A 26794-nucleotide genomic window follows, 5' to 3' on the forward strand; every position below is an offset into this window, starting at 1 on the left:
GTCCCTAGCTCTCTTCTTTCTTGCAGAATTCCAAGCTTCTTCCATCCGGTGGCAGCTTCCTTGCACCCTCAGCTGGCATTTCCTGGGCTCCTGCCCACTCTCGACACAGTTGCGACTATTGGACTTGGTCCTCTGGTCTTACAGGTACTCAGGTCCGGAAATCCACTGTTGTTGCATTGCTAGTGTTTGTTCTTCCTGCAGAATCCCCCTATCACAACTTCTGTGTTCTCTGGGGGTAGTAGGTGCACTTTACACCTACCTTTCAGGGTCGTGGGATGGGATATTTTTCTAACCCTCACTGTTTTCGTACAGTCACAGCGACCCTCTACAAGCTCACACAGGTTTGTGGTCCATTTGTGGTTCACATTCCACTTTTGGAGTATATGGTTTGTGTTGCCCCTATACCTATGTGCTACTATTGCAATCTATTGTAATTCTACACTGTTTGCATTACGTTTCTTGCTATTACTTACCTAATTTTGGTTTGTGTACATATATCTTGTGTATATAACTTATCCTCATACTGAGGGTACTCACTGAGATACTTTTGGCATATTGTCATAAAAATAAAGTACCTTTATTTTTAGTATATCTGTGTATTGTGTTTTCTTATGATATTGTGCATATGACACCAGTGGTATAGTAGGAGCTTTACATGTCTCCTAGTTCAGCCTAAGCTGCTTTGCCATAGCTACCTTCTATCAGTCTAAGCTGCTAGAAACATCTCTTCTACAATAATAAGGGATAACTGGACCTGGCACAAGGTGTAAGTACCTCTGGTACCCACTACAAGCCAGGCCAGCCTCCTACAACTTCCACTCGTGCTTTTTAATGGAATGCTTCAAAATCCTCCTTTGGTTTCTGTACTGCTTGCGGAAGCAGGATTGTTTCATGTGTCTCAATTGCTTCCCCCGCACTGGACAGTGACAGTCGCTCTACTGGGATCCCAGCAGCTCCAAGCCTTACCTAGTCGGTCCTGAAATAAAGTGCTTCCGAGTGTCCCAACACCCATTACTTTATGGTGCATTTATTGACAATTTACTAATTCTAAATCTGTAGGGAAAAATTAACAGAAAGGTGATGATGAAAAGAGCAGAGTAATGCATAGTTTAACCAGATATATTAACAGTAGCACACTGGACACACTCACCGGTTACTTGCAGTCCGCTGTCCATTTGACTTGAAGGGGTACAAAAAATAAATAGGACTTTTGATATGGAGCCAGATGTTTCTTTGCGTAAAGGAGAGGCACTGACAAATCTTAAGGAAGAACTAACTTGCGTAACGCAAAACTATGAGCTGGCCCTAATGTAGGTAGGAAAATGTCAAGGAATATAATAAACAAAGTGACATCTGCAATCATCAAAGGGGTCTTTTGCCCTCACGGACTACGCAGGCCTCAGAGACCCCTTCCTCCACTTCAACACATGCCAGAAGGTGCGCTTGCAGTGACAAGTCATGAGGGGGCAGGGCCATCTGTCCTCGCACTGAAAAGAACCCTCACCAATCCCACTGCGCGGGACGCACCCGGGTTAGGGGCCCGTCTTGTGCCAGTCATCACCCGGAAGAGGCTGGGCTGGGCCACCTCCCTTGACCCTCGCTCTCTGGTTGCAAATGGTAAGAGTTATTTGATCGAAAGCTAGGCAGGCTAGTGACACTAGCACACGGAAAATGTCAAAACGAAAGCTTCCAGGAGAGAAGAAAGCCCTCCCCAGAAAACACAGGAAGACTGCCCTGGTATCCTTTTTGGCATGCGCTGTGGGGGGTCATTGATAAGGAAATTATCCTAGCAGAATGGCATCTCTCCCTGGAGATGGAGGAGTTGGGCGAGCCCCATCAGAGGCCTTCGGGATCATTTAAATAGATGGGTGATGTGGAGGGCTCCCCCGTTCCTGCTCCAATAAGTATTACTGTAAAGATTGTTTCCCCCAAATCTACAGCCACCCCCCACCCTCCAACATAATGCCCATACATGACTCACCCTCTACCAGTGAGGATGCCCCCCCCCTCCCCCATGAAGAGGAAAAAGAGCCAAGCAAACAGACCAACACACGGCCCGAGAACCACCAGGGCCACCAATGTTAAAAAAGAGTAAGGCCCTCGATAATATGTTTGTCCAGTCACTCTGCCTACCTCAGCAAAAACTTTCAAAGAGTGAAATTTGACAAAGCAGCTAAAATTACAACAATTAGTCAATCACACCCTATTCAGGACATCCTCAAACTTCTCCCTTACTGTTGCCCCTATGTGGCTATCCTGACCAATGTCCCACATTTAAGTTCTAACAAAGAAGAATCCACCCTTCAGCTAAAGAACAAAGTGTCACTGGCTGTCTTGAATACTGATTTTAGGATCAATGAGCTCAGGGACGTTATATTTGACAGAAGGGTCAGGTGGGTGGCTGGTTCACCCAAAGATGTAAGTGAAGACTTAATGGAAGTGAACTATAAAATTCAAATCTTGCAGAACGATTAATTAATTGTGGCACCAGCCTTTGTTGGAAGGGGTTGGTTCAGGCATAAGGCATTGTTCCACTGGGGTTTTTCTACCACTATTCTATCCCTCCATACCCAAAAGTATTGCCTGGGTGTGGCCCTAAAAAGAGATAGGGCAGTGGAACAGAGAACTACTTTCCCAGTCAGTAACAGGTTCCAGAAACTTTTAGATCTTGTATGCATCGACTAACATTTGGGGAACAGGGACATTTGCTTAGAGTCAGCTCAAATTGAGACTTCCAAGGCAATGAATGGGTGTGATAACGATAGAAAGGGTGGTGAGGGAGGTCAACCTATGATGACTGCAGCTTCAATAGAGCACATAGTATTTATTCCTGCAGTTACGCCTACTGCCACTGAAATGTCTAATACGCACATCCACTACTTGGATCCACTTGTCCCCCAGCTCCATCTTAGCACAGCAATCTCCACTTATCTCCCCTGCAGAGCCCCCATCCCCCACCTCTAAAGTGTCTCCACATTATATTTCTTTATTGTCATGGAACATTACGGGTTTGAAGAATACGTTTTTGGACCCGGAGTGAGGGGCTGTTCATTGACTCTTCCAATATAATAATTTTACAATAAACATGGGCTTTGGAAAAAGTCTTCAGACCAGGACACACAAATTATAGTACTGAAGTTATTCCACCTAAAGCAGGGAGCCCATCTGGCGGTCTCATAGTATGAGTTAAGAATACACCCTACGTAACTGTAAAAAGGTTGGACACTAACTGCAATGATGTCCTGGGTCTGCCCCTGAGGGGCGGCAATGGTTACAATATTGATTTGTCTACAACCGTTCAGTGCCACGCAACAAACAATCTCCTACACCACATCTACTTGCATAGCCAAGCATAGCCAAGAGAATAGCGAGTTTTACTTTTAATCATGGGTGACTAACACCACCGTTGAGCCACTGGATGGACTATCCTCTGTCTTTGGTTTAGAAGATGAGGCTAGAGACATCCCTTCTATTAGAGGGTGAACCCCTACTTTCCTGGTCAGCGGTAGCTACACAAATCTTCATTACTCTGAACATGAATCTGTGCATGTAATGGGAGGTTCCTGTCTGATCTAAAGTGTGTCAACACATTTGCCTACGACTACCACACAAAGTAGAATTGATTATGCTCTATTGGATTTTTACTTTTCGCGTTTGGCACTGGACTATGAAATAATTACATAAACAGATAGTGGCCATCATGCCTTGAAGCTCACACTGGGTGGCCCCTTCCCATTGAGCCCTGCTGTTTGGGGAGAAAAATCTGAAACAATAGTTAGCCTCAGTATTAACAGGACGTTTATTAAGTTGGCAGAACGATGTCTTGACATGGGCACCGAGCAGGTCTCTATGACTATTTTAATACCATCCTTAAACCACTTATTGAAAATTCTGGGGATGTGTCCTTCCTCATTACTGGACTATCATTTTGCTTTGTATTCTGCCCTGAAGGTTCATTTGTCAAAGGCCTAAAATGATAGAAGACCTCCCTCTGCACAGTCTCCTGCATGGTATTCTAAGGCCTGCCTGAAGGCGAAGGGCCTACTTACTAAAGCCATCAAAAAGGGAGGCCATGAAGAAATGTGGGCTGCCCGTGCAAACTATAAACAGCTGATAAAGAGCACCAAACAGAATTGAATAGATTCAAATTGGAATGCTCTGGTCGAGGTATCCAGCAAAAACGATTCTAGACTTTTCCTGGTACATTTTTATGCATGGCTGTCCTCGATCTAAAAAGTCCCATAGAACTATCAATTCAAGCTCAATAGTGGGTAGAGCATTTTTTCCAAATTTATGATCATACCAGTATACGGGTGGATGACCCAGTGTTAAGAGCCTTATATTTAGCCTGCAGAAGGTTTTCCAATGCCAGATCTTGGCTAGAGTGCAAGACTGGATTGATGAGTCCTCCATGTTACCACCACTACAGGAAGGGTTCCCCACCAAGGTGAGCACAGTTGACCACATTTCACTTCGATCTCATTGTGGCAAATATCTTAGGGTTTCTGGGGACTATCTATATTTGGATTTTGTGGACCTCAGGGCAGCCTTTGACCTGGTCCTGCGGAGGATCCGCTGATGAAAGGAGAGCCCCCCAGGAGGTAGGCAAATTTGACTTTTGGGGTATCAGAATCGACAAGAGCAGGATTTGGAAATCACACACTGAGAAAAGTGAGATGGTGCTGTTACACTCTGCTTCAGCGATTGTCAAGAAGTTAAGGGCAACTGGCCCCAAATCTGCATCTCGTGCCATAGATGTGTACAGTGAAAAAGCACAGGTTGCTGCGCTCTAAGGCAAAGAGGTTTGTGGAATTACAGATATTAAAGGTATGATCTCCAAAGAAAATTATTTTTTTAGATCTCTTTTGAGCCTGTCACAGAGTGCTCTCAAGCTACTACTATAATTTAATACATGGCTTAAAAAGGATGGGTGTCTTACAGTTGTTATAACCCCTTTTGTATTGGATAAGGCTGTGGTCTACTCCAGAGCTCCACCACTACAGGTTGGCGGTGATTAAAGTCCTGACTCATAGCAAAGTACAGTCGCTCCCTAGGTTCAAGTTTGTAAAGTCTCATCAACTGGGACTGAGTGAGTACTGGAATAATCCTTTGACCACTGGGGCCAGTACAAAGGATAGAGTAAAAACTGAGTTTTAGCATAAAAAAATAAAAATAAAGAACATTACAATAAAGCAAAATCTAGGGGATTGATTGGAGCGCTCCTAGCATACAAACCATCTCCAGCTAAAGAAGTGTACCTTGATCAGATTCAACCAACTATTGCTCATACACATTATATACAATTTAGACTGAGTACACTTCTAGTTAACAAGTTTACAAACAAACGGAAGTCCCACCAATCCACCTCAGCAGCCTGCAGATTTTGACGTTATGTTTGCGAGGACAAAGATCATTTTATTTTTTTTGCCCAAAGTACGCCAGGCCTAGGTGAAAATGGCGTAAACCACTATATAATTTGTTGTGGGTGAGGCAATATCCGGTGGCCCATTGTATTCTGAGATCTGATACAAGCCAGGTTGTGGTCTTTGGAATTAACCATTATCTCTACACAGTATGGCTACATAGGAAAAAGGTGGGAGCGTGCTTCTAAAATGCACATGCACTTTTGCTTCTGCAGATCATAGAGAACCCGGGCTTATGATGGTAGATGTGGTTTTCAACTTGTCGAACTGTTCTTTTTTACCCTGTAATATATGCTGCTATTCACTATGTTTTAACACACCTTTTTTTAATCATGTTGTTTGCACTTACACCTGCAATCTCTATACTTACTAGGGGAGTATACATTTTGGTATACCCTCGTAGTTGTTGTCTATGTTTTAACCTATGCACTTTAATTGCACTATAATTGTATTTTTAACTAGTTTTTTTATATGTTTTTATACAATGTACTTTCATGGTTTTCTCCACCAAAATGAAGTCGAATGAATTGATTGAATAAAGTGAGTAGTTATCAGAAACGTGGAGGAGACCCGTGCGAGGAGTGGGAGGAATGCACTAACTCAAGGAAGATAATTAGGGGAATCACTAATGCAAGCAAGGGTCTGATAAAATTAAGTTTAGATTAGGAGTGAAATGAAATAAGAGATTAGTAAGTGGATGACACATGGGGATCGAGATCCATGGGCGAAACCACTAGGAAGATAGCTAAGCAATATTTAAACATTCCAATTGATGTTGTTTGAGGTGTTCGAAATCACTCAAATAATTACCATATATTGACTGTGGTGCTGCTCCCTTGTAAGGTATGGTAAAATGGCTGTGTACTAATGGGCTCACATTGTGAAAGTCTTCTGTTGGTTCAAGCTGGTTTTTAACTGCCTGTATAAATTATATACAAATATTAAGTTAACCTGTTTGCCTTTGCTAATGTTCAGGATTGTTATGTCAAAGCCTGATACTGAGCTCAATGGCTTGCACAGTCCTTGCACCCATTTTCTCATTAGCGCATGCAATGCTAGAACAAGTGTTACATTTTTAAAGGGAACTGTGGATAAAAACTGTAGGCTTTATTTATACAGAAAGCGTCTTTATAATTTCAGGGGAAATTATATGATGATCCACTAAACATCTTGTTCACAAACTGGGATCACAAACTCAAAGGATGTATCATTGCTATCCAAGACCTATGAAGGGCTTAGAATGTCTACATTTCTAGTAGACTGGCCGAACATTAAAGCAGGCATTTGTTAGTTCTTAATAAAATGTTAGGTATTTACTCTGTATTAACAATTCTAATATATGCATTTTATAATGTTTTTCTTATTTTTACTATAACTGCCTTTAGTCTTTTACGGTTTAGGTTAATGTCAAATGCAAAATGCAAAACTTGCAAAATATAAAACTTTGATTCTCTGTGGCTTCTCAGAAAAAAAACAAAAAAAACAGAGAATTCCAAATACCTAGAGTCTCTGCCAGGTGGGAGCTAGTTCACCCACTGGTCTGTCCTTGTGAACCTTGTCCCTGGAGGGTTGGTGATACGTCCTTTGAGGACTAGAGACAATATAACTGGGGTAGAAAACAATGGCAGTGGTGGGTGACCAAAAGTCTTTTTACTCAGATCATGGGGAAAATTATCCCAAGATTTCTGTTGCCAACACCAGCAACCCACTGCTCTGTTAAAGGAGACAACATAATAGTTGTTTAACAGTGATATAAAATACTGGTGATTAAATAACTGTATAAAATCAGGGAAATTTTTCTAGGATGCACCACACAAGTGTACATCAACTGGTTACCTGGGAAAATGTTGCCTGTAGATTAAATCCTTAAATAATTCTAAAATTAAAAATGCATCAAAAAAATCTAATGGAAGTACAGTAAGGTTTCCACAAAAAACACCAAATTGACAATTTGAATTAACATTTTAGTAACTGTTATTTAGAAAATCTATGCGAAAGTTACCTGGTTAATGACTTCAATCTCATGTTCTTTATTCTTCATCTCATCTGCAAATTGCTCTTTAATTATTTCCTCAATCTTTTGCACTGCAGCATCCCGAGCTGTCGAGAGACAATTCTTAAGTATCCGTGTGGGATTCAACAGGAAATGATTATTACTTAAACAGTTTAGCTAAGGAGTGTATATATTCAAAATAAATACACTGAACACATTCCTGATTGAATTAAGGAACGAGACCCAAGCAGCCAAAGATTAGCAATAAAATGTTGCTTCTTAAACTTCATCTTTTGTAAGCAAACCTCTGTTTCATTTTCACTACCCCCTGGCTCTCAATTTCCCCTTCTTCCCAAACGCCATCTTATTTTCCTTTTCAATTATATACCACAGTAGCTTGGATGCAGTCACATTGAGCTCCATTCAATTAAAACAAGATGTATAATTATTAACTGCCGAAGGGCACATTTATTTCTCTGAACTTTCCCATGATTCCTTAGTGATCCTAAATTACCATCCACTTGTAAAACTCTCTCTTAAGCACACCCATGAAGCAAGATGGAGCCTTCCAGCAGATACAAATTTTAAACAGAGCAGGAAGTTATTCTTGAGTTTCAGGGGTTCCTTAAAACGTCTATGTAGAAAATTTTACATTTACAACTGCCAGTGTATGGGCTCCTCTGAGAATTTACATCTGTAGGACAGTATTCAACAAGTGACAAAGTCATGGTCCATAGGAACCTTCTGCTTGCACCCAAGAATATATATAACTACTTACCCTCAGTTTCTCAGGTAGCTTTCTTCAGAAAAGGATACTCCACCCATAGCTGTACAGGTGCCCACGCCTTAGTAGTGAGTCATTTTCAATTCTTAAGAGAATAGAAATAAAATACTGCATTCCCTATGAAAGACTAAACCATGGCGTTTCATACCCCAGGTCAGATCTAACTACTCCTATGTGCCTTGATCAACCCAGAATACTTAATTTACCAGTATTACATTCGAATTTGCTTTGGAGCTGGGGACTTCCTATATTTTAGTGCCATTTTTCAACAAGCAGCAACCATGGTATTGCCATTGTACTGTCCTAAATCACAATATGGTACTATGGTCACAGTCAACTTCTTAGATTTACTCAATTTGTTCAATGGACATATTTCTGGAAAATAACTGAATCTTCGTTTTTTCCAACTGCAATGAGACGGTTCACAGTAGTCTTCCCAAGTCCCATTGTTAATGTCATAGGATACTGCACAAGCCTCAATTCCAACCTACAAAGCCATGTTTGCCTTCATCTCAGAGTCACATTTGCTTATTTAAGCACACACGCAAGCTCTATTGACAACACCAACACACACAGTACTATTTCTTGAAGGCCTGAAAACAATTTGTATATCAAAAATTGTCCCCTCAACCCAAGCCTGTAGGCTGTCCACTCAATATGCAATAAGGGATCACTTTGCACCATTAATACTCAGAGCAACCCACACTAATTAAAGAAAACCCCACTGAAAACCAATATACTTGCATGAAGCCTGGAATCACAAAAACGGACCATCTACTTTGCAGCCATGACCCTGCAAATGATGCTAGGCTTTCCACTTATAACTGACGACTAACATGCACCGGGAAATTTCAGAGGAGTTTAGACTGGACACAATATTCCCCCAATATAGATAAATCTGAATCAACAGTTCCAATAAGAACAGAACAACTGAGGCTGAGGTGAAATATGATAATGGCATATCCTTCCAAAACAATTTTACTGTCCCAATTAATTAGAATATTAACATATGCTATACTAACCTAACAGCCTACACAGCTGCTAGCCTACTCCCACAGACACATCGCACAAATGAGCAGAGGAAAAGCTGAGGTGAAATATAATAAATGGTAGATCCTTCCAAAATGCTTTCGCTGACCCAATTAATTATATCAACACATCCTATACTAAACCAAATAGCTTACACAGCCACTGGCCTACTCACACAGACGCATCACAAAACAAGCAATGACAAAGCCAGGAGGTGTGACTTTGCCAATGCAGGCCTCTTGGCTTTAACAATGTTTTTAGGAGATGTTGTTTGTTGGACTTGGCCCTTTCTGACCTTAGGACTATGTGCACTTTACCACTGCTAACCAATGGTAAAGTGCTTGTGCTCTCTTCTCAAAGCATGTTAGATTGTCTTATATCCAACTGGCATATTTAATTTACTTGTAAGTCCCTAGTAACATGGTAGCACCAGTGCCTGTAAATTAAATGCTACTAGTGGCCTGCAGCACTAATTGTGTGTGCCAAGCATGTTAGTAGCACTTTAAACCTTTCTCAGGCCTGCCATTGCAGCCTGTGTGTGCGGTTTAAACTGGCATTTCGACCCTTTTGTCAGACCTAAACCTTTCTTTTTAATGAGTACAAGTCATGCATATGTTAGCCCAGAGGGCAGGGTACAATATATTTAAAAAGTAGGACATGTACTTATTTTATTGAATATTGTACTACATGTCCTGGTAATGAAACATTCTTACATTCATTTGTCACTACTGCAAGGCCTAACTCGCCCATAGGTTAACATTGGTGTTACCTTATTACATTTTATAAGTGTAATTTCCAAATGGGAACAGGTAATCAGTTCATGTTTGGTGTCTCTGACCTTGAAATTTAAAATCCTAATTTGTGGCAAAATTAGATTTTAAATTACAATTTTGAAAATGCCCCTTTTAGAACATAGGCATTTTCTTGCAATAGCATTTGGTGCCTGCATTTCTGTCTGAGTTATATGACTGGGTGTGGGTGACAGTTGGGCTTTTTGTACTCCTTTAGACCAGGTGTCTTCAAACCGGGTGGCCTCAAGAGATCCCCAAAGGGGTGCCAGGCTCTGGCCAAAAAGAAGCATTATGCAGATAACAGTGCTTTGTTTTATGTAGAAAAAAATGTATTGCATTTTTTTTTAAACAGTAACAGAAATTTGGTGCAATGTTTAAATAAGCCTAGACATATCTAACCATAGCCAACTTATTAGAATAATTGTGAAAAAATTCTGAGGGGGGCCCAATGATTTCGTTTTCTCCACCTTGCGGAATGAGTTATTGGCAGGATGGGAGGGAAGCGTTGGGCTCAGTCCCACTTACACTTTAATAGTCTATGTCCTGTCTCCACAGAAAGGGCTGTATACCCCTTGTAGTTAGTCTGGAGACAGAGCCAGGAAGGCAGAGCACCTGTGCACTTCAAAGGCATACCTCTAGAAGCTTCTCCCTACTTCAAAAGCAACTGGGTATAAATACTGGACCTTAGACACTAACTTCAGTGCACTTCTGGACCCAATCAATCAATCAATCATTCGCATTTATAAAGCGCGCTACTCACCCATAAAGGGTCTCAAGGCGCTGGGGGGGGGGGGGGGGTGTCAGTGCTCGAAGAGCCAGGTCTTGAGCTGCCTTCTGAAGGAGAGGTGTTCAGGTATGGCGCAAAGGTGGCTGGGCAGAGAGTTCCAGGTCTTCGCTGCCAGGAAAGAGAAGGATCTTCCTCCAGCGGTGGCTTTGCGGATGCGGGGTACGGCTGCCAGGGCCTGTCCGGCGGTTCGTAGGGTGCGCGGAGTAGTGTAGAAGGAGACGCGGTTGTTGATGAGTTTGGGTCCGAGGTTGTGAAGGGCTTTGTGTGCGTGGGTGAGGAGTCGGAAGGTGATCCTCTTGTTGACGGGGAGCCAATGGAGTTTTTTCAGGTGTCCTGAGATGTGGTGGTGGCGAGGGATGTCCAGGATGAGTCTTGCGGCAGCGTTCTGGATCCGTTGGAGTTTCCTCAGTAGCTTGGTGGTGATGCCCGCGTACAGGGTGTTCCCGTAGTCCAAGCGACTGGTGACGAGGGCGTGGGTGACGGTCTTCCTGGTGTCGGTCGGGATCCAGCGGAAGATCTTGCTGAGCATGCGTAGGGTGTTGAAGCATGCCGAGGTCACCGAGTTCACCTGTCTGGTCATGGTGAGGGATGAGTCCAGGATGAAGCCGAGGTTGCGCGCGTGGTCGGAGGGTTGGGGAGTGCTGCCTAGGGCAGGGGGCCACCAGGAGTCGTCCCATGCGGTGGGAGTGGGGCTGTCTGTCATCCAGTTCGCCACTTCCTTCATTCCTTCATGTAATCTGGTCCTGGCTGAGGTGGGGTTGTTTGTGAGGGATAAGATGAGCTGGGTGTCGTCGGCGTATGATATTAGGTCGAGTCTGTGTTTGCGTGCGATGTTCGCCAGGGGGGTCATGTAGATGTTGAAGAGAGTGGGGCTGAGGGAGGATCCTTGAGGTACGCCGCAGATGATCTCGGTGGCTGTGGATCTGAAGGGGGGCAGGCGGACTCTCTGAGTTCTTCCGGAGAGGAAGGAGATGATCCATTCGAGGGCCTTGCCTCTGATGCCGGCGTTGCTGAGGCGTCGTATTAGGGTGCGGTGGCAGACCGTGTCGAAGGCTGCGGAGAGGTCCAGGAGTATGAGGGCCACGGTCTCACCCTTGTCGGTCAGGGCTCTGATGTCGTCCGTGGCTGCGATGAGGGCGGTTTCGGTGCTGTGGTTGGTCCTGAAACCGAACTGTGTGGGGTCGAGGGAGTCGTTGGTTTCCAGGGCGTTGGTGAGTTGAGTGTTGACAATTTTCTCAATCACTTTGGCGGGGAACGGCAGGAGAGAGATGGGCCGGAAGTTTTTGAGTTCGGTGGGGTCTGCTGTGGGTTTCTTTAAGAGGGCGTTGAGCTCTGCGTGTTTCCAGCTCTCCGGGAAGGTGGCGGTGGTGAGGGAGGCGTTGATGACATCTCGGAGGTGCGGTGCGATGATGTCGTCGGCTTTGTTGTAGATGTGGGGCGGGCAGGGGTCCGATGGGGATCCGGAGTGGATCGAGTTCATGACGTGGGTGGTCTCCTCGGTGGTGGTTGGGCTCCAGGTGAGGATGGTGGTGGTGTCGGTAGCGGGTTCCGGGGGGGGGTTCGCGTCGGTGGTCGGGAAGCTGTTGTATATGTCGGTGATCTTGTGGAGGAAGAAGGTCGCGAGGGAGTCGCAGAGGTCCTGTGATGGAGGGATGGAGTTGTTCTCTGCGTCCGGGTTGGAGAGTTCTTTGACGATGCCAAATAGTTCCTTGCTGTTGTGGGCGTTGTTGTCAAGTCTGTTCCGGTAGGCTGTTTTTCGTACGGCGCGGAGGTGTTGGTGGTGTTGGCGGGTGGCGTCCTTGAGAGCTGACATGTTCTCTTCGGTCTGGTTGAGGCGTCACGTCTTCTCGCGGGCGCGGCATTCTTTCTTGGAGTCCTTGAGGTCGGGGGTGAACCAGGAGTTTTTCTTGTGGTTGTTGGTGCTGGCTTGAGTTTTCAGGGGGGCCAGGAGGTTGGCGCAGTCGGAGATCCAGTTGGTGAGGTTGTTGGCGGCTTCGTTTGGGTCGGTGGTGCTGGTGGGTCGGTTCTGGGAGAGGGTTGATGCGAGCTGATCCGTGGTGATACGATTCCAGTGTCTTCTTGGTGGTTGCTGGGTGTGGTGGAGCACAGTGGTCTTCTTGAAGATGAAGTGGACGCAGCTGTGGTCCGGCCAGGTGAGTTCGGTGGTGTGGCTGAAGGTGATGTGTTTGCTGGAGGAGAAGATGGGGTCGAGCGTGTGTCCGGCGTAGTGGGTGGGGGTGTTGACTAGCTGATTCAGTCCCAGGTTGGCGAGGTTGTCCAGTAAGGCGGTGGTGTTGTTGTCGGTGAGGTTCTCTAGGTGAAAGTTGAGGTCTCCTAGGAGGATGTAGTCGGTGGACGAGAGTGCGTGAGGGTTGACGAAATCTGCGATGTCTTCGCTGAACTTGGTGCGGGGTCCTGGTGGTCTGTACATGAGGGTGCCACTGAGGGTGGTCTTGGGGTCGCTGTGGATCGTGAAGTGGAGATGTTCGGCGTCGGGGAGTGAGTTGTCGGTGTCGGTTGAGATGCGGATGGAGTTTTTGTGTGCGATGGCGATGCCTCCTCCGATGCGGTTGGTGCGGTCTTTCCGGATGATTTTGTAGCCGTCGGGGATGGCTATGGCGATGTCGGGTGCCGAGGAGGGATTCATCCAGGTCTCGGTGAGGAAGGCGATGTCCGGGTTCGTAGAGTTGAGGAGGTTCCACAGTTCGATGGCGTGCCTGTGGACGGATCGGGTGTTGACCAGGATGCAGTGGAGATAGCTTCCGGGGGGGTCGTTCTTGGCGGGAGCGGTGTTGGTCCGTAGGCAGGTGAAGTGACAGTTGCTGCAGGTGAAGGGTCCGTGGGTCCGTTTGGGGGTGGCGCGGTGGCAGCCCGGAGAGCGGCCGGGGTTGAGGTTGACGAGGGTGGCGGAGTCGTAGGTCAGGCGGGGGGTGCGGGGGCCAGGGGTTCGGGCGCTGTGCGCGGTCCAGGCGCGGACGGGCGCAGACGGGCTTGCCTTTGGCGCACCAGCGGCGCGGCCGCCATTTAAGGGGTAGCCGGAGTCAGCTGGGAGGCGGGCGGGTAGGGGGAAAAAAGCGGCAAAAAAAGCGGCGGGAAAAAGGCTCCGAAGGCGAGGAGGCCTAGAAAAATGACAAAGTGCCGAAAAAGGCGCAGAAGCAGGAAAAAAACGTGGGGGAGACGGCGGGAGGCCAGGGGGGACGGCACTCAGAAGATGCAGGCACTCGGGGATACAGAAGGAAACCAGGGGAGCGCGATCACACAGCACAGGCACTCGGGGATACAGAAGAAAAAAAGGGGAGCGCGAACGCAGACAAACGGCAACACAGACACTCGGGGCACAGGCAGCGATGCAGGCAAAAGAGAAGGCAGAACAGGGGATCTGGATCTGGTGGCGCTGTGAGGACAGGGGAGCGACCTACCCTGGGGTCAAGGGTCGCTACCACTGCCTCGCAGCGGCCGCCATTTAAGGGATAGCCGGGGAGGCGGAGTCAGCTGGGAGGCGGGCGGGTAGGGTGAAAAAAGCGGCAAAAAAAGCGGCGGGAAAAAGGCTCCGAAGGCGAGGAGGCCTAGAAAAATGACAAAGTTCCGAAAAAGGCGCAGAAGCAGGAAAAAAACGAGGGGGAGACGGCGGGAGGGCAGGGGGGACGGCACTCAGAAGATGCAGGCACTCGGGGATACAGAAGGAAACCAGGGGAGCGCGATCACACAGCACAGGCACTCGGGGATACAGAAGAAAAAAAGGGGAGCGCGAACGCAGACAAACGGCAACACAGACACTCGGGGCACAGGCAGCGATGCAGGCAAAAGATAAGGCAGAACATGGGATCTGGATCTGGTGGCGCTGTGAGGACAGGGGAGCGACCTACCCTGGGGACCCATGGATACTGTGCCAGGAAGGAGGACTGTTGTGCTGCAGAAAGACGGCCACTCTGAAGAACAGCGACGGGACAGTGCTATGCTGTGCTGACCGGCTGCCCTCTTGACTGAATGAGCAGGACTGGACCTGCATCTCTTGAACCCAGTGACTAAGGGCTAGTTGACTGGCCTCCTGATCTGAAGCCTCAGGGACACAACAAAGTTTGACAACCTTGCACCTGCACCATGCCATCTGTGAGTCCTCTAATTCATGCCATCCCAGTCCTGTACCTTTGGAAGTGGAGGTAAGGCTATGGATCCAGAAGAACAGAAGCATCACCTCTACTGCACAGGCAAACCAGAGCAGAACCAACGCATTTCCACTGCTGCATGGATTGGACCCGTAGCAAAGACCTGCATCACCTTTGCAGCCTCATCAGAACGCCACAGCACTATGCATCTTTGGCACAGGCCCTAGAAACCCTCATAGATGGCAGCCTTGATGACACCGGACTCCGCATCGTAGCTCTTCAGAACCGACGCATCACCAAGAGTGCTAAACCTTCAACGCCAGACTTAGCATTGCGAGCCTTGTCGATGGGATCCTCATAGATGGTGCAGACCCCTGCATTGCAGCCTTAAAGCATCTTGGGACCGACATCTTCGATGCAGATCCTCGCAACGCTCTGCATACCAGGATTTAAGGTACTCTGTTCAGCCGGCCTAGCTGGGTCCCTGTAGCCGGAACTGCACTGCACTGCACTGGGGTCAGCCTCAGCTTGTGACTGTCTTGATCCGGTGTGACCAGATATCCACAGTTGGAGCTTTGTGCTTTTTGGTGCTATTTTCACTAAAATCTTAAATTCAAATGCTTGGGCAGGCGGGTGAGGACGATTTTTTTTTAAATGCAGATACCCCACTGTATGAAAGCGCCACTGTTGGCATGGTTACCCCCCACTTTTTGTCTGATGTTGATGCCAACTTGATTGAAAGTGACTGGGATCCTGCTAACCAGGCCCCAGCACCAGTGTTCTTTCCCAAAATCTGTACCTTTGTTTCTACAACTGGCACACCCATGGCACACAGTTAAGTCACTTGTAAAAGGTACCCACGGTACCAAGGGTCCTGTGGCTAGGGAAGGTCCCCAAGGGCTGCAGCATGCATTATGCCACCCTGGGGGACATCTCACCAAGCGCATGTACACTGCCTTGCAGCTTGTGTGTGCTGGTGGGGAGAAAAAGGCACAGTCGACATGGCATCCCCTCAGGGTACCATTCCCACAAACCACTGCTTGTGGCACAGGTAAGTCACTCCTCTAGCAGCACTTACAGCCCTAAGGCAGGGTGCACTACAGGTGAGGGCATAGCTGCATGAGCAATATGCCCCTACGGTGTCCAAGTCCATTCTTAGAGATTGTAAGTGCAATGTAGCCATACTGAGTATATGCTCTAGCAGTTTGTCATTACGAACTCCCTAGCTCCATAATGTCTTCACTGAAAACTTCTCAGCACAATAAACCCACAGTAATGCCAGTGTGGGATTTATTAAAAAATGCACCCAGAAGGCATCTTAGATTAGCCCACTGTATGTGAGCCAAACTGTAAGTGCAGGACTGACCGGTCTGTGCCAGCCTGCCACTTTCAGACAAGTTTCTGACCACATGGAGTGACAGCCTTTGTGCTCTCTGTGGTAAGAAACAAAGCCTGTCCTGGGCGGAGGTGCTTCAAATCTCCCCCCTGCAGGAACTGTAAAACCTGGTAGTGAGCCTCAAAGGCTCAAGCCTTGGGTTACAGTGCCCCAGGGCACTCCAGCTAGTGGAATTGCCACCCCCCACAAACAAAACCCACTTTTGGTGGCAAGTCCGGTGGGAAAATTAGGGAAACCGAGAGAAGTGACCACCCCAGCTAGGACCACCCCTAAGGTGTCCAGAGCTGAGGTGACCCCCTCACTGCAGAATCCTCCATCTTGGTTTGGAGGACAGGGACCAATAGGGTTAGGTTTGAGCCCCTCTCCCCAAACGGAGTGGACACAAGAAGGGTGTAGCCACCCTCAGGGACGTAGCCATTGGCTACTGCCCTCCAACTCCTAAAACACCCATAGACCGAGGATTTAAGGGCCTCCCTGAACCCAGCTCATCAGATTCCCGGCGACCTGACAAGAAAGAAGAAAGGCTGCTTAGCTGAACCCCCAGCAGAGAAAGACAACAACTGACTTGGCCCCAGCCTTAACGTCTTGTCTCCTGCTTCGAAGAACCTGCACAAGAACAGTGACCCAGCCAGCAGGACCAGTGACCTCTGCCAAGCTTCAGAGGACTGCCCTGCACCCAAAAGGACCATGAACTCCCATGGACAGCGTCCCTGTCCAAGAGGAAACAACAACCAAGAACTCCAGCCCCACTCCAGATGCGCGAGTCCTGACCACTCTGCACTCGATGTCTACGACCAGTGTCCAGGTGGCCCAACATACTAGAGAGGATCCCCCAGACGATTCCAAGCAAGTGCCAACCCTGGGTTGACCTCTCCACCACTCCACGATGACACCTGCAGATGGAATCCCGAGAACCTCCCTCCCAGACCATGAAAGCCTCAGACCATGGGTACTCACTAACTTTTTGCCGGGGGCCAAAATTACAGTCTGGTTTGTGGGCAAGGGCCGCACCGATGGGCCTGTGGGGGGTGGGCGGGGCTACTGGTGTAAACAAACATTACTAGACAATGCTGTATTTCGAAGCCAGATGCAGGTACAAAGTTAGATATTTTGACAATACATTTTTATTATCATACAACAGCATTCTTAAGAGGCATTGCATGGTAATCTTCGCTAAGCGGATACTCAGCACAGGTTTAACTGAGACGGAAAAATAGGTACGTCAAAGAAAGATATACTAAGCACTTATTTTACACTTCATGTCTCCTATTAGTGTCCCGGGATCTGGTACTATGGCTGAAACGGCAAGCCTTAAGAGTTGATCCAGATGTAAGTCTGTTAGCTTATTTCTGAGTTTACTCTTTAACAGTCCCATTGTGGAAAACCAACTTTCACAAACATATGTTGACCCAAACATACAAATTACTTTCTGGGTCACTGTAAAAAACAGGAACATTTGTCAGAAGGCACAATGTTCCAGAATTCTTCTGGTGCCTGCCCCAAAAAAGATGCTTTGAGAGCTGAATTGTGCTGCATGTCTATCAGCTCCATTTGTGCTTGCGCCCTTTTCATGCCAATAAGTTCAACCTCATCAAGATTTCATGCGCTCACCATCCAGGGGTTTTCAACCAGACGGAACAGAGGGGCGAGGGCTCTGAATTGAGAAAAATCACCTTTTTATCTCCTCCGAAATTTCTGGAAGGTATGCACCAAGGTTTAGCGTTGGCAGCATTTCTTGTGCATTTGGAAACCTTTGAGTCACACCAACAGTTTTTGGAAGTGGCTGAAGTCAGCAACATCCAGTTGTTCTTTGAATAGCACAAGCTTACTTTCAAATGAGAAAATACCATTCATCATGGACCACACAAGCTGTTTGCCTTGCAGCATTAAATTGAGAGCATTGTAGTGTACAAATAGATCTGAAAGAAAATGGAGCAATAAAAGCAATTTCACATCCTTCAATTCTGGGAATGATGTATATATTCAGCTTCAAAATCCTGCAGCATAGCTTTGAAAATCCTATGGTTAAGGGCTTGGGCACAAATAAATTTTCACTGCATGTTTTAGGACATTATTCAGGTCTCCATGCATTAATTTTGCACACAAAACGTCCTGATGAATAATGCAGTGGTAGTCTTTCACAGTCTGTCTGGTAGGCTTTTTTTTTTTTTTTAAAGAGAGATACAAAGCCTCTGTCATGGCCTATCATGGCAGGAGCCCCATCTGTTGTGATGTTGACAAGCGTGTCCGATGGTATGTGATCTGTTTCAGAGTAGTTGCAGATGCTCTCCTGTATATCGTCTCCTCTTATGTGCCCTTGCAGTGGTAGAAGGCACAGGAGCTCCTCTTTGGGGTGAAGCGATTAGTCCAAATACCTCACCCAAACTAATAACTGGCCCACATCGCCTATATCTGTGGACTCATCCATGGCAATGCTGAAGAACGGCGACTCTCTGACTGCTTTGATCACCTGTTCCTGGACATTTTCACCCATTGCATATATTCTGCGTGCAACAGAGGTTGCTACAGTTTTCAAACAAAATTTCAGCTGCTGAAAGGAAATATTTCCTCACCAGCTCTGCCTCTGTGAATGGCTTCTTATGTTTGGCAAGCAAGTAACATATTTTGAAACGATGCTTCTCTAACAGTCTCAGATCCCTTCAATTGGCAACAGAAGAGCTTCTGCTGGGAAAGAAGCGATTGCTTTAACAAAGCCACTTTTGCTGAACGCAGTTTTGAGTGCAATGGGACGTTCTCAGTATATCCTGCATGTCGAGTTTTGTAGTGCCGTTCCAGATTTTATCTCTTAAGAACATTTACTTTCTCCTTGCAAAGCAAACAGGTGGCTTTCTCTTTTGGCCATTCAACAAACAAGTACTCTTCTTCCCATGCTGCCTGGAATGACCTGTGTGCACTCTGTATGGATCTGGGTCGTTTGCAAGGCTTGTTACTGCACTGTAGGCCATTGCAGAGCTCTCAGGTGGGTTTGTTACTGTGCAATGAGTAACAAGGACCAGGAATCAGATTTTGCCCTCACGACCAATGAACCGACACCGCCTCACGACCATTGAACCGACACCACTGATGGACCCGACACCACTGATGGACCCGACACCACTGATGGACCCGACACCACTGATGGACCCGACACCACTGATGGACCCGACACCGCCTCACGAGCGATGGACCCGACACCGCCTCACGAGCGATGGACCCGACACCGCCTCACGAGCGATGGACCCGACACCGCCTCACGAGCGATGGACCCGACACCGCCTCACGAGCGATGGACCCGACACCGCCTCACGAGCGATGGACCCGACACCGCCTCACGAGCGATGGACCCGACACCGCCTCACGAGCGATGGACCCGACACCACCTCACTAGCGATGGACCGACATTGCGTCTCGCTGCAGACCTCTGTGAGCAAAACCAAAGTAATATTTTGTTTAACCATACAAAGTGATGTGTAAAAAGGAAAGGATGCACATTGTGATTAAATGTGCAATTGTTATCATGCTGGTCTTTGTCCATTCCCAGAGGATCATGTTATAAAAAAGATTTTTCAAAATTATGCTTCCAACTTGCTAGGCATCATAAAGTGATAAGGAGGTCAGTGACTGGTAAGTAGGCCCTTATTTTAGATTTCTGTTTCGGAATGCCAGGGGACGCAGCAATAGAAATAACGGGTCACCTCCGCCTGCTCAAGAAACACCAACAATCGTATTTTGTTGTGTCAGGCGTGCCCTTCTGAGTCTTCCACTCTAGCTTCTAACTCTCCAGTGAGAGTCTCCGTCGCCGCCACTTGTTTTTTTTAAAGGTGGCCACCTCCACCTGTAATTGCTCGATAGAACTCTGATACTTTGCGTAGGTCAGTGCACAGAAGTTTGACCTCTATGGCTACTGTCTCGATCTTACTTTCCAGCACCTGTTGTGAGTCCTGGATGGCCTGCAGCAGCTCACCCCGCGTTGGCTCCCCTAGGTCTTCATTCATGCCCGATGCATGACAAGAGGCACGCTGCGACACCAGGCCCGGTATAGCATACTGATCCATTGTGTTGCCCCGAGAGTCACCTGCTGCTTGTGTTTGCACATATGGCCCTTTGTGCCCCCTCGCCGGGCCACCTTCACCACTCACCGCTCCTCCTATGGGCCTGCTGCATAGTGGGTTGTCAGCTGCGTCCCCCTTCACCTCCAGCAGCGGCGGGTCAGACACCCCGGACCTCGCTTGCAGGGGGTGCCGCGGAGGTCTTCCAATAACCCCAGTTACGTCCACCATTCTGCCGAAGATTCTTGAAAACGTTTGTTCAATGCCTTGCCAAAAATCACACTATCATGGGACATGTCCATACCATATGGAAAAAAAAAACAGCTTTGCATGGGTACTTCTGAGGTAGGTGGGTAGGGGGATTTTCCCAGCTTTCCACAAACTTTGAGGTGTACGTTAAGTGGCATGTGGGTAATGCAGTTGGATCAATCGCATCCTTGAAGAGATGGCTATTTCCTGTGGAGTCCTCTACGCACCCAGCCACTCCAAGTCCTCCGGGGGAATTTCTGTTTGAGTGACAGAACAGCTCTGGCATGCTATACACCAACGTACGGTATATAAGGGAGACTGCCCCTTTACAGATGAGGCCCATTTGGAGTCTAGCTTTGAGGGGACTGTAATCAGGGAGTACGGTAGGGGACCAGATGTGATAGGTTACAGCATGGCAGAGCAGTAAATCTAATGAAACTGCATGCAAGATACAAAGAATTGTTGCTGAAGCTCCAGGAAGGATTGCAACTGGGCCCCCTCCACACATCACCTAGAGTGTCAATGCGGATCATGTCCCAGGGTCTGAAGCCACCAAGGTGAGCAGTGTGATGTAACAATTGTCCCTCTCACAATGGGGTTTATGTTGTAAGCTTCTTGTCCCATCTCTTAAAACGGGATGTCTTGCGCCCTTCGTTGATGACTGTCGCAATCGCCTTCAGTAGTCGGCTAGGGAGTGGTGTACTACAGAACAGTCGGAAAATAGCATCCAGTCCCAGATATGAGAGCTCCTAGTGGTATGCTGGGTCGTCCCACCCTCTGGTCAGCCAGTGATTGTCACCAGGTTGGTTGCCCAATGGTACAGCATAATATCAGCCATCCCTAATTCACCCTTATAAAGTGGCTGGCTGCCTCTAGCCAGGGCTATGCACACTGGACAATCTGCCCACCTAAAAGTTCAGATCAGGGCACTGATTTTTTGGAATCAGTGAGTGGGAATGTCAAAGGGGAAGTTTTGGAGAGTATATAGAAATCTAGGCAGGAACATCATCTAAAAGATATCCACTTTGCCAAGAAAGTTAAGTGAGTCATTCCCATCTCTAAAAGTTGTATTTCATGTTAGTCTTAACTGGTGAGGTTGAGGTTTGTAGAAATATACATGTCCAGGTGCTGAAAGTTCAGCCTCCAGATAGGAATAGATGGGTGCCAAGTGACTTCACTTTGGTCACCATGGCTCGGAAAGAAGAGTGATTTATGCCAATTCACTTGAAGGCTTCAGGCTGCTCCACAGAAGGTAAGCATCTCCAAGGGGTAGTGGTCCTGAGAGATGGGATTAGCTAGAAAGAGGACAACGTACTCCGCAAACAGGGCGATTCTATCCTCCAAATGGTCGCACCACTGCCACCCCTGCACTTGCGCATCACAGCGGAAGAGCCAAGCCAGGCCAAGTGATCAATGGCTAGGACTAAAAGGAGCTGGGACAGGGGACATCCCTGCCTGGTGACTCGGCTTATTGGGAAAGTGTCTGACAATGTTCTGTTCACCCGTACTTGAGCAGCGGGTGCGTACTACAGCAGCCACATGTAGGCTGTAAATTTTGGGCCAAATGCAATCTTCTCCGAGACCTCAAACTGAAAAGACCAATTAAGAGAGCAAAAGGCCTTTTTTAAAATTTATTAAAAGGAGGGTACAAGGATCCTGTAGAGTCAAGGTACCTCCAGGGTTGCAGATCGAGGTAGGTCGCCATTTCTAGCTGCACTGGACACCTGTTTGCTGTACTGAGCGCAGATTCTCCACATCACCTAATGGGTATGACAGACCTTCAAATCAAATAAGGTCAGATCTGTTTTACTTGGGTAAGGTATTAGTTTCACTACAGTCGTAAGGTGAATTTTGGATTGAGCACCTATTTAGTACTTAAGACCCATCCAACTGTGATTAAGTACTATGGTCCTGACGAACTGCCTTGACCTATTTGGTCATTTGGCAGGAAACATATTGACCTATTCTTTTAAGTACACTTTAGGAGACCTGTAGGATCACTGTGTCCTGTACTGCTCATAGTTGGTTTAATCATGACAGACGACACCATCCTAATAAAAACTTTAGGTAGCTCTTAGTCATTTTTATCCCTCCCACTATTCATACCCAACCTACACCTACAGCATCCCTCTTGAAGCTTATCACGGATGATAATATTCAAAAGATCTCAGGCAACGTGCCCCCTCGAGGAGCCTGTTGGGCACTGTACCACAGGATCCTGGCCCCAGTCAGATGGAGGAGATCTGGGCTTGAAGGAGCAGTACATCTATGCATGAGAATTTATGGTGAGTTGCTGAGGTGTCTGTATATTCCCTGTCTCTGGTGTGCCGTATCCTCCACACATTACATAACCCCAGTGAATCCATCCACACCCCTAGTTGCTTTGCATGAGATATTTGGCTCACTGTCAGTGCACTGAAGGAATCGAGATTGGCTTCTGGGGAGGTATTTCCTCTTATAGTGATACCATGGGGAAATTGTAGGATACCACTATCTCCTTCAGCAGTGGGGCAGGTATCTTGAGTGGTATGTGCACACTAACAAAGTTGTAGTGGTGGTCTTCAAGGAGACCCTCAATCCCCACAAACCAGCCCTGTGAGTGGCAATGTTTTGTTAAGGAGTGCCACACTCCAGGATCCCCGTCTGAACACCAGATGGTATACACGTTCATATCCAAATCTCTTCCAAAGAAGGCAATTAGTGCCTACTAAGTGTTTCCTGCAGCATCATCACTGCAGTAATAAGCCATTTAGCCTAACACAGAACAGCTGTCTGTTTAGTGTGGTTAAAGAAACCATTAATGTTCCATGACATGATAGTAAAAGGAACCACCAAGGTTTGCAGTAGGCAATGAACAGATATCCTTGGTGCACCAGTGTCTAGTGGGCCGAAATGTGAAGTCCCCACCCTCCTTTGTGCATGTCATCTGCCCTTAAATGTAATGCTGTTTGTGTGTCAGTGGTTGCATACTTGAGGCAATTTAAACCTAAACCGTAAATAAACAACCATGGAAAACAAAGCCTCCTCTAACCCTCTCCTCACACTTGAAGAGTTTGTCATCCTAAACGGCTGTATAACACAAACCATCACACTAATAATGAATGGGCTAAGCGATATTGGGAGTCCTTCTCCTATTCAGGATATCTTTTAAATGATCAGGGACTGTCAAAGATATATATAACAAGCTACCACTTACATAGTGTTGAAAGCCACAGTATGGAGGAACCCTCTATGTCTTGGATCAAACACCAAGCCTCACTGTTGAGTTCCAGTCTCGTAGTTCTTGTTCAGCTGAGACCAAAGTAAGGCAACCCCACACTACTTAGGGTGCATTCGGGACAATGGGAGAGGGCTCTGGTCAGATCAGAAGATCCAGATGGGCTGTGGTTGGGCTTCTACTCAATCCATGATCGTGTTTTTCAGTGGGATCTGATCCATGGCAGTGGATAACAGCGACCGGCCTAGCGATCACTGGGTGTTGTACATTCTGCAGTATCGGTCTGTTGCCCATTCCCAGACCTCCTCTGGGTTATCAAATAAGTATGTTGTAGAGTCATGGATCACATGGGATCTGGCGAGGAAGATAAGTATGCATGGAATGTTCATGGTGCAGAGCTTTTGCTAACCCTAGTCACTGGATTTTCTCCGCTGCTGGACTGCCTTGGTGTAATCCAGAAAAGCCATGAAGTAAAAAGATTAGAAGGTCAAGGTTCCAGCTCGCCTAGGGTCACATTCTTTTCCTGTGGGTCAGTATCTGGGCAAATATGGGGCATGGAGGAGCCTAGGAGGGAGGGGGGAGTGGAGGGGGGGTGGAAGGCTACTGGGCCAGGAAGCGATGCACCCACTCGACCGTGAACCATTGTGACCACTTCCCCTCCGGAATCCAGGACTTCAGCCAGGTTTTGAGAAACGTTTCCAGAAGGGGGAGGGGGGGGCACTTCATTATTCTCAGGAAAGCCTACAAAAAGTAGGTTATTATATCTAGATCTATTCTTAGCATCTTCTGTGAACATTTCCTATTCACAGCAGATCAGCCCCTCAGAAAAAAAACGTTTCAGCTGGTCTCAGTGCCTCTTCCTCTGTATCCGCTTTCAGCTTAAGACTTAAGGTTGCAGCAGTCTGGTAGGATGTCTTGTGATAGCCTGGTACATAAACCTCTCTAGCTCAATGGTCAGTTCATGGGCTTTGCATAGGGTGGACCACTGATTCTTGCCCTACATTAGAGGACTTTTCACTAATCCAAGACATTACTGGTACGAACATGTAGCCATTTGGACTACATGTTTATTTTACACATCCACTGTCAGAGCTTGAAATAAGGATATCATGTAGCTTGTAGCAATCTTGTGCTTCCTTGTGTGTTAGCAAAGTCACGGACACTTTTACGAGTTCCGTGAAAGAGAATGACATAGTGAATGTGGACCAAGGACATGCAGGGTAATTTAACATATTCAAAACAGAGCCTTCGGGGGTTTACATCTACGGCTTGTAAGTCTGAGTAGGACATGACTGAATACATATAGATGATTCTGTTTTCTTAGAATAACCAAAAGAAAACTAATGAAAACGAAGTCAGATCTATGCTTTTAAAATAAGAATGCAAACCTTCACAGCTTAAAAAAAAGAAAAAAATAATAATAAAAAATCTGCTTAAGCAAATATACGTAAAACAGCATAAAATTAAGCTTTACTTTTCTTTCAAGCCTTGTATGTTTCAAGCAATAATATAAAAACATTGTATCACAATAAACACATCATCATATTGGTACATCCATTAGGACGATATGTGTTTTGATAATTAAGTAGACTGATATTGGTATATGTTGAAATAAAATAATAATAGTATTCGTAATGATAATGCGGAATGGGAAAAAAGGAAATGAAAAAAGAAAAATTAGTTTTATGTACGTTTTTTTTTTTGGGGGGGGGGGGGGGTTTAATCAAGGGGAATCATGACAGTAGTTTTTACTTCATACTGGATTATATCCATTGTTCCCGATCAGACTGTAGGAAAACCACTTCTAGAGGTTAACTAATGATGTAGCAGGTTCACAGGCAGTGTAGGAATGATAGATAAGTTGAGCTGGCATAGCAAGCATGGTACTGGATGCCTTTAAAGTTGATGGACCAAAGAACTGTAACAGATTTCATGGTTCCAAATAAATTGGAGATTATGAGAATACTGCGATCTGGGGCTCAAGTGATATGAGCAGTGCAAGCCAATCCTCGGGAAGCTTTTCAAATGGATAAGCTTTTACATACACAGCGAGCATGCCACAGCATGAGGAAGTACATTGCTGGACAGTGCTTTTGGTGAGAGTGCAGCAGTTGCAGCAGGAGCATTTCTACATCCAAGAAAGCCACTGGGACTGCTCCAAATGTAGTTCTGGAGATTTTTTTCAGTTTTACAGTTCAAAAGACTGGTTTCATTTGTATACATCCATTTTGCTAAAGGACAAAATCCAGCTTTCCCTGAGTTCAGAAAGCCACTTATGTCCTAGATATTGCACTAGGGTTTTTTCTGCACTTTTGCTCAGCTGGATATTTATTATACATGCTGTTGAGGAGCTCTATACCCTTGTTGGATCAGGAAGAAGAAGACAACAGCAGAGCACATTATTAGAAGAATGGTGTGGAATTCTCCAAAAGCACCTAAGAACAAGGAGTGAAAGAATGTAGAATTCAGTTAGAATACAGCTTTTGAATCCAGCCACCAAACCGGATCAAATGTTCACCCAAAAAAAGAAAAATGCACAATACCAGATGTCCTGGACAAATTAAAAATTGTTTGTACAATGTCTGCCAGATGAGTTGGCTATTGTGTTTGTAATAGCATCTGTATTTCTGAAGCAGTTCAGGATGTCAGCAAGTTATAGGTTTCACCCACAGAGGTCAAAAGGAACCTCATTTTGAAATAAAACTGCAACACGGTTACACATTTTTGTCAAAACACATCACCTTCTGATCAATTCTGGGCCAAGGAATACCACTGATTAGCAGCTGAGATAGAGGACACAGGATTACACCACAACACTGTCTTGTTTTAGAAACTGTAATGACAAAGTTGGCGGGGCTCAAGCCCATGACAGCCAATGTTAGTTAACTTTAAATACAAACCATTGTTTAAAAGTGTGTGTTGTATTGGAATGAACGAAATGGGAGTTCCTGATAAGACACAAATTAAACC

General features: G+C 46.3%; 1 protein-coding gene across 2 annotated transcripts in view; it reads right to left on the reverse strand.

Annotated features, from left to right (window-relative positions):
• YEATS2 (YEATS domain containing 2) overlaps positions 1 to 26794 on the reverse strand; it is a 1667962-nt gene that overhangs the window by 1563531 nt on the left and 77637 nt on the right. For both annotated transcript variants that reach the window (XM_069213699.1, XM_069213698.1), the window contains exon 3: positions 7426 to 7523. In XM_069213699.1, coding sequence (XP_069069800.1) covers positions 7426 to 7523 — 98 coding nt within the window. The remainder of the gene's footprint in view (positions 1 to 7425; positions 7524 to 26794) is intronic.

The sequence above is a fragment of the Pleurodeles waltl genome, chromosome 11 (assembly GCF_031143425.1).
Source record: "Pleurodeles waltl isolate 20211129_DDA chromosome 11, aPleWal1.hap1.20221129, whole genome shotgun sequence".
Lineage (NCBI taxonomy): Eukaryota > Metazoa > Chordata > Amphibia > Caudata > Salamandridae > Pleurodeles > Pleurodeles waltl.